General features: G+C 39.2%; 1 protein-coding gene across 2 annotated transcripts; it reads left to right on the forward strand.

Annotated features, from left to right (window-relative positions):
• The first annotated feature begins 1,591 nt into the window (after positions 1–1,591).
• Positions 1,592–8,091, forward strand: MOB4 (MOB family member 4, phocein). 2 transcript variants are annotated; one of them, XM_010009254.1, is made up of 7 exons: positions 1,592–1,651; positions 2,147–2,247; positions 3,804–3,846; positions 4,106–4,192; positions 5,788–5,867; positions 6,664–6,775; positions 7,692–8,091. In XM_010009254.1, the coding sequence occupies exons 1-7, from the start codon at positions 1,625–1,627 to the stop codon at positions 7,821–7,823; spliced, it is 582 nt and encodes a 193-aa protein (XP_010007556.1). In that variant the 5' UTR covers positions 1,592–1,624; the 3' UTR covers positions 7,824–8,091. The 2 variants fall into 2 exon arrangements, with proteins under 2 accessions (XP_010007556.1, XP_010007564.1); XM_010009262.1 differs by having other exon boundaries at positions 2,147–2,232.
• The last annotated feature ends 937 nt before the right edge of the window (positions 8,092–9,028 follow it).

Raw genomic sequence — 9,028 nt, forward strand, 5'->3', positions numbered from 1 at the left:
GCCGTGGGACACCAGTAGCCGCGGTAGCGTGTGAGAGCTTGTGGAATGACCGGGTGTTGGCTGAGGCGAAGCGCTGCTCCCAGGGCGCGGGGCTTTCTCCGGGCAGGGTGTTGTTCGAACACCGTCTGCGTGTCACTGTTAACGTACGGGATCCGTATCGAGCTGAGCGAGGTCCCTGGGTGATGCGGGAGTGCGGGCTGGGAGTTCTGCACCGTCACACAGGCGATACCTGGCCTGCGCATCGGGAGGGATAAGTCATCCTTCCCTTGCATAACCTGCGCTCCCGGAGCGAGCCCGGGCCGGCCACAGAGTGCTTCTCTTAATAGAAATTAAGTTATTTCTGTGCTTTCAAGGTCATCGTGAAAAGGTACCTCTCAAACACGTAACCTGCGGTTTGTAGATGATGTCAGAGGTGTAATATTCTTGGTGCCAGGCTTTTTCACTCTGCTTTGGTGAGGAGAGCTCATGGTGAGGAACAGCAGTGTATGACACAGGGTTGTTGAAAAATGCATCTCTTCTGTGCTTTGTCATAACGTACAGAGCTAGAATTAATACATAACCTGGCACATGGGTTCATTCTATACATGCTTAATCTGTGAAGGAAACAGAACATTGCGGGCCTTTGATAAATCTGGGGTATTCTGAAAAATAAGCTGGACATAGACCTAGGTTTGGTCAAATATAGTTCATGTAGGTTGAAGAATTCTGTGTATAGTGATGCAATCATACAGGTTTTATTGTGGCTGTGATTGAATTTTTAATTTTGGATGGCACTATGGTATAGCTGGTCTGTATGTAAATACAATTAATGGTATTTGAGCAGTGGGTATTCACTCTAGGTATGTTCTCTAGAGTAGACTGTATGCTCTTAAGACTAGATTGCTAAGCTTCACAGCTGGAGCATTTTCATCCAGTCACTGCCTCTGCTAGGATGGCTGTGGCCAAGTTAAAAATGCATGTGTCCGGGGTGATGGTAGTTGCAGCAGATGTGAATTGCTGCAGAACACTGCTGGATCTGAGGTGAAGCTTCAGGAGGGCTTTATGATCAGCAGTATTAAACATGGTGGGTTAGGAGAGCTGACAACCATCCAGTTAGGCAGCTACTGACTGTAGCAAGAGGGTGTAGTACCAAGTTAGATCAGCTCTGTGTTATATCATCTCAGTTTAGAGGTGTTCTCAGTAGTGTGAGAACATGGGATTTTTAGTTTCATAACCACTGTACAATGCTGCTCCCTATAGACCTCTTTTCTTCCCCAGTCTCACATGGTCTAATATGTGAAGTGGGCACTGCATGCAAGTGCTTAATTTAAAAAATACAGGCCATATAGATGTTACAGCAAGATGTAGGGGAGAGATGATGTTTGAGTATGCCAAGACTTTAACTTTAAGATGTTCTAGTATTGTAACATTGGGAACATAAGTCTCTCTTCTTGCCAAGACTCTGTGCTGCTTCTGTTAAGATGTAGCTTCCTGGAATTGTATAAACTACATCTATCTTCCTGCGTGTCCAAGCTTATTCTAGGCTGCGTGCTTTTCTTCCTCTGCCTCTGTGTTTGTTACATTGGGTTACATTTTTTTCTTTTAACAGGATTTCTACAATTGGCCTGATGAATCCTTTGAAGAAATGGATAGCACATTAGCTGTTCAGCAGGTAGTTTACTTTTGTGGAATGTTGTTACTCAGTTCAGTTTCCCAAGTTTTGTATCTTAGTGAAAACCCAGGGAACAGGGCGTGCTCTGTGTCTGCTCAGGATGGTGCTGAACAGGAGTGTATTTCATAAGCACCCTACGTATATTTAAAAAGAAGTAATTATTAATTGTGTGTGCAGAAAAAACTCTTAATTCCCATGTCTGGTTTAAACAAAACAGATTTAAGAAAATGGTGGGGGTTCCTGCCATGTTCCTTTGTTCTGGGACATATGTTGTAAAATTCTTTTACCTTGTCTATTTGAGCAAAGGCATTTTTCAAATCTGGCATTTTTTATACCAGTTTTTTTACCCTGTCCATCTACTCCTTAACGTTTTAACCCATCGATCACTCCTTAAGTAAAGAGAAAAAGTAAGTCCCTGAAAGATGCAATGTCCTAAATATACTGTCTTACTACAGTTACAACAAGATCTCGATTTATTTTTGTCCCCTTTCCTAGTATATTCAGCAAAACATAAGGGCAGATTGTTCCAACATTGATAAGATCCTTGAACCTCCTGAAGGCCAGGATGAAGGTGTATGGAAGTATGAACATTTAAGGTGAGAATCCATCTTTTGTCAACATAATGTCCCGCTTCTAAGTTCCGTTCATTGATACTGAGTCTTTTTGAATATGACAGATGAAAAGAAACTTAAATGAAACTTGGTATTTCTACTATTAAACATTGTTATTCTTTGGCATTAATTATTTTCTGAATTCCTTGCTCTTTCTTAAGGTTTATGATGTGCTCTGATCTAGTGGTTTTGATGGTTTTGAAGAAAATGTTTGGACCTCACTTCAGACGTATTAGCGTGTTTTGAATGTGAAAATAGAGTCATGAATTTCCATGGCACTTTCTCCTAGTATCATCAGTTCTTCATCTCCACTAACTGGGAATGTGATTTCCAGATGCTCCCATTGCTTCTTCTGAAACTTGCAGGAAAATAGGCATTAAATGGGAAAGCAGGAATACCTGTGTCTTACAGTTCTTTATCTAGTTGTAAGGAAACCCAAAACTTCTCCAGTTCTCCAGTTTGTTTTATACAGCATAATAAATACATTCAGCCTCGGTAAGGCCTGAAAGTCTTTTTCAGTTGTAGTGTAGGTTTACACCCTGTTAGTACATGTGTAGTAATCCTTATTTTTCCTGGCATTATTTTAGCATCCTTATGTCCTGATTTCTGCTTTTAATAAACACAAATCATCAAATACACTTTCAGGAATAAGAATAGTTCTAAGCTACCCCTAGATTTAAATATCTTGACTTTTTGCCTCCTGCTTTCTTCTTCTCTCCTCTGCTCTGGAATAGTTCCAATAGATGCAGGGAATCTTCAGAAGAATAGAAAGTGTATACATATGATTTCCTGTGTCCTTTCCCATACACTTACAACCACTGCAGATTCACAGAAGTGACTTGTCACTAAATATTTGTTGCTTTTGGAAAATGTAGTCAGATTTTCCTGCAGGATGGAGGGGTGGATTCTCTTCAGTTAAAGAGTGCACTTTCAGGTACATTCTAGTGAAGGCAGTGTTTCTAGAAGCCCACTCTATTGACGACCTGTGGTGGGACTTCAGCCACTTAATTGTTCTGGAGGAAGCGTATGTTAGAAGGAGAGAATGCTCCAGCTATCTCAGTTTAAAACTTACACTCTTAATAAATTGATTTTCTTGAAGTGTTCCTTATATTTTTTTAGCCTGTTTTTGTGGAATAGCACTTTCTTCCCTAACAAAGTTGGGATCTGAAATGCTTGCTCTAAATTATTGGTTAAGCTCAGCCTCTATTCTCAGGTAAGAATTAAAATGTAATTGTTTTGCTGAGTAAAAATAAAAAATATGCTGGTATGAATTCTGTTTCTCTCAACCTTTCATAGTCCTCTTCTAGCGTGTCAGTTCATAGCCTGTTGCCTTGGCAGGTGTGACAGCTGGAATTGTGTGATGGTGTTCATTAAGTATGATATTTCTCATGTTCTGTTGTGTTTCTTTCACTTCACAAGACTCATTTCCCAGACTGTTGAGGCATCTGTGAAAATCAGAATGTATCATCTTGGTTTTTATTAGATGTTTCCACTAGAAAAACAAACTGTGATTTTGATGCTGCTGTGTTCAAATTTTTTAGGCAATTCTGCCTTGAGCTCAATGGACTAGCTGTCAAGCTGCAGGTAATTCTTTTCTTGATATTTTTATATTGTATGAGGGAGGAGACTGGTTTTGTATTGTAAGATGCAGAGTTTGCAGAGCTTTTGTCTAAATTTATACACAAACCACCGACTTAAGCAGTAGTTTGAGGTAAGAGGTTTTTAGGGTTTTAAAGGGGCAAATAGCCCTTTTTGGTGGGGGACAAGACAAGCAAGTGATTTGAAAAGATCAGCCTGTTTTTGCTGTTGGGTGGTTTTCATAACTGAGCACTTGTTTTAACAGAGTGAATGTCACCCAGACACATGTACTCAGATGACAGCAACTGAACAATGGATTTTTCTTTGTGCAGCTCATAAAACTCCCAAAGAGGTATGGATGTATTCTGGAAAAATGACCCTACTGATGTAGGATTTTCTTTCACAGTTCATATGTTCATGTGGAGACCATTATAGGTGGCTGTTTAGTCAAACTGAGAGTTTATGTGGGCTAAGAATATCACTGAAGGTTTCCTTCTTTCCCATTGTGTAGTGATTTACAGAAGTATGAGGTAGGAAAGAACTGCTTTTTAACACAGCATTAGAGACTTTGCATATTCCCCTCTTTTCTCCTTTAATTTGTGTTGAGACAGTCTCAAACTCAGTGGGAAAAGGTCTTTGTTTCACTGAAAGAAGAGTACATGCTGAGAATAGGGTGTCCTCTTCAGACTTTGGCCTCGATCCATAGTACTAAGCATGTGAGCCTGACACTCTGAGAGTGGCTGCATGTGCACATTCTTGGGGGAGTTACTCCCAAAAGGTAGTGGAGTCATAAAAATCCTGTATGTCGAGTGGGGTACCAGCATGGCAGTAGCTTGTCCAGTTACTTTAAACTTTGTTCTGATCTCCTATTAAACCACTTGGTACAGCTTTTTTTTCTTTCCTCCTTCAGAAGGTCTTTCTCTCTTGCTGTTGGTTATGGTGATAGTGCAGTCTGTCGTATTTGTCTCTATATTTCCCCTTCCAGAATAACGTATTGGTTCTTTTTAACCTTACCCTTTTGTTTTATTTTTAATTTCCTGAGGTGACTTATTTAGCTCTGAAGGCCAACCTCTTTTCAACTCCTTCCTTTAACCCTCATTGCCACTGAGTATATTGGCATGCAGTCAGTCTGTTTTACTCAGCTAGACTTGGGAATTTCAGACTGCTTTTTATCTCTGAACATGAACATCAGTCAGCTACTGTTTTCCATGTCAGTAACGGCTCAACTAATGGTCAGACAGTGGGTGATACAACCTGCTGGCAAAAGTGTACAACTGAGAAGTCCTCTTCCTGAAATTGGGGAATGGCAAAATGGACAGACATTCCTGTGCTCTCAGCCTGTCTCGGATCTTTACTTTCTTCCTGCTTTACAAGTACTTTATTGCAGAGTCAGGGCTTGACTTCTTACTATGTTTTTGGTTATCTAATGATTTTGGTTTTCTTTGCTGAGGTAAAAAGCATTGATATACTTAGGTTCAGGTTTGCTTGTTTTGCTTGGTGTTTGTTTTGGGGGGGTTTTGGCTGAGGTTTTTTGGTAAGGTGTTAATTTAGCCTGTAGAAGAAAAAGTCTGGCAACTTGACTATGTGGGAAACAAATGGACTGTGAGGTAATGATCGTCTTTCCATTCAGTGGGTGTATGTATTATTACACAGCTTTACTTAAGGAGCTGCATGAAATTCACTGCTCATGCATAGTCACATTTCCATAGTAACTTTTTTCCTTGAAATAATTCATATGAGTTGTGAAAGAGAGAAAAGAAATGCCCTGCCTAAGGAGGGAATGGAGTTGGACCTTTGGAGAAGCCACGTGAAACTTCTGGGAATAAAAATGACCAGTGAAGTTAAAAGCATCAGGAAACACAATTAAAATGTTTCTCTTTAAACAAGTTATATGACAGTATTGTGCGTGCACTCAAACATGTGCTCACTCACTGTCTCTTTTTGTAGTGTCCTGCTATAGACTACACCAGACACACACTTGATGGAGCTGCATGTCTCCTGAATAGCAATAAATATTTCCCCAGCAGGTAAAAATGCTTTCTTTTGGGAGGAGGGAGAGAGGGAGGGAGTAGCGACACCTACCCACTTACAAAGCATATCGAAAGGCATTTTTCGTGGAATGCTACCGAAAGTATCTCAAGTCCTGCATGTGTCACTTGTTGGTAGGCCTGTTGTCACATGGAAGCCAAGGAACAATTCCTTGCCATTTACTGGAGCTGATGGGTGCTTTTTAGGTGGCAACTGCTTTACTAATACCTGTCGGTGTTGTGGGGCTTCCAGTGGTGTAATACCAGCCTAAAGAACAGGATGGCCTTCAGAGAGATGCAGTGACTCGAGGGACACTGTGGCACCAAAAGCCTTCAGAAGCCAGTACCAATTAATTGTGGGATATCAGTGACCACAGAACAGAGACTGGTTGTACTTAATGGGCAGTCCACATATTGTCTCACAGAAACCTAACCGGAGAAGTCAAAATTGTGCTTATCTAGGAATCCAGTATTGCCACGGAGATACAACTGGAAGTCTTTTTCCCTTTGCCCATCAGTGCTAGAAACCAGAAGTGCAGTCCTTACCAGAATAAGCAGTGGTGGTTAACTAGAGGCAAAACCTTGCAGAGTATGATTTTGTAATGTGCAGTACGTACTGACATTTCTATTTTCCTTTCAAAAAGAAGCAACTGCAGGCACAGGTATCTGTAACACTTAAGTCTAAATTACAAATGCAATTTTATAGTATAGTTTAATAATCAGAATTCGTGTCAACATGTATCTCAGCAGTCCTTTTGGTAGAGCTGTTTTGTAACCTCCCTCCTGGTGCTTACAGGGTTAGCATAAAGGAATCCTCTGTAGCCAAATTAGGATCGGTGTGCCGAAGGATTTACAGAATATTTTCACATGCTTATTTTCATCACCGGCAGATATTTGATGAATATGAAGTAAGTACTTTCAAATCACATCTTGGAAGAAGGGCATTTACTGAAGTAATAGCTGTGATGTAGTTGTATTACAAGCTATCTGATAGTCCTAGCAGATCTGTGGTGAAGTATTGATCATAGCAGATGACAATTTTGCAAGAACTGAATTTCTATGTTACATGTATAACAATGAAGATTCATTTGTAGAATTAGTTTACCCACTTATGGTTTCATTTGGATAAAAGGTCAGAATTTGAGAGTTTTTCTACAAACAACTTGAATTCATGTTGTTTTAAAGGTTCCCGAATGTATTCCAGCACTTGGTGTAGTTAGTACTGTTTACAGATGTATGGTTCCTGTTTGTGTATGTCACACAACAGTTAAGGAATTAGAATTGTAGAAGTCCAAAGACACAGAGTAACTAGTGTCAGCTTCTGCACCTCCAGTAACTGCCAGCTTGGTTTTTTATGGAAAGGTAGAAACTTCTAGATAGAAATCAGGGCTGTAGCTGGATGTAAAAGAAACCTTTGCCAATCCCACTTACGGTTGCTGGAATAGCTATGGGAGGGCTCTGCCCTGGTCAGTTGGAGATAGCGTATGTAAGAGGAGTTTCACAATACCTTAAAATTCTCTTTTGGAGAGTGGATCAGGACTACACTGATGTTTGACTATATTCTTGTCCAAGTGCTGTTGAATGGAGCTGTGACTTCAGCCTGAACTTCAGTAGGGTTTTTTGTTAATTGCAGTAACTATAAGCAAGCAGTAAAGGAAAGATTTAAAAGAAGTAATATAGATTTACCATTTAAGCATTACTATGTCTAAGACTTGTAAATCTAATAATCGATTACATATAAGCAGATTTTTTTTAGCATGTTCTGCTCAATTGTTTAAAATATTCCTTCTGTATATATTGTTTTTCCCCTTTTTTCGTTTCCAGAATGAAACTTTCTTGTGTCATCGGTTCACTAAGTTTGTGATGAAGTATAATCTGATGTCCAAGGATAACCTGATTGTACCCATTTTGGAAGAAGAAGTGCAAAACTCAGTGTCAGGGGAGAGTGAGGCATGATGAGAATGGCAGTACAGAGCCTGTACTGAATACAAAGCAAACATTAATTATGTACTGTATATATCATTTTAGACACTTCAATCACGTATCCTCATAGCTTTGTTTAGTATACTTTTTGTATGCTGTGTGCATTGCCTTTTCGTATGGGAAATACTTTAAGTTATTCATAAGCTGTATATTCATCAATGTGGCACTCATGGTTTTTAAATAAAAGTAGTAGTATCTGTTTATAATGCCTGTTAATAAAAGAATTTACAGTTCTCTAAAATTGCTGCTAAACAATCATTGAATCACAATCCTGAAGATGTGTCTGATTGGGTGGGAAAAAAGTGAGATTAGGATTTCCCAGCAAGCCATTTTTTAGCACAGTAGCTGTATTAAGTCTTAGTTCAAAGATTATTACCTTAAATATATAATTCTGCAGGAAGCTTCTTGCGATGTAGCTTATTCCTAATTTAGCTTTTATTTTTTTAAGATGGCTTTGAAGATTTACTTTTGGATGTGCATATTCCTGTATGTGTATATCCAAATACTAATAGGATCTATAGTACTAGTAATACCAAAAGGACAATTTCACTATGCTATTGAACATATATATTCTTGATATACGTCTAACATACTCTCTGGACTTGTTTTGTTAACAGCAGTGGTTTGTATACAGCAGGGGACAGGTTCCATCCTGCTAAGGCACACTTCTGCTGGTCTCCAGTCCACAACTTCTCTAAAGAATAACTGTGGCAGAGAAGTCAATGGCTTATACCTGTGTGTATTTATGGCAACTGCTTACAGATTATACCTCATCAATACTCATGTTACACTACATACCACACTAGCGCAGTCTTTGCTTGTATTCCTAGTATAAACCTTCCAAGTATCTGAAATACTGACCCTGATTCTTTGCAGGAGTTAATTGCTTTTAATCAACATACTTTTGTTTATCTTCATTCACCAGAATTACATTCTTTAACAGATTGGATTCATGCTTCTGTTCCCTATCAGGTGTTTATTTCAAGTTGTGTTTGCAGATTTGCAATAACTGACAATTTCCATGAGTGCTGCTTAATTGTGTTATATCTAGAATGACAGAATTAAATGTTTGAGATGCATACAGCAGACATACTGCTAAGCTTACATGAATGCAGGGTCTAAAGGCACTAGCAATGTTCTTATGTTAAATGAATTTTGCTTAGCTGTTTAAGAAGTTA

This window comes from Nestor notabilis, unplaced genomic scaffold, assembly GCF_000696875.1.
Source record: "Nestor notabilis isolate BGI_N333 unplaced genomic scaffold, ASM69687v1 scaffold31170, whole genome shotgun sequence".
Lineage (NCBI taxonomy): Eukaryota > Metazoa > Chordata > Aves > Psittaciformes > Psittacidae > Nestor > Nestor notabilis.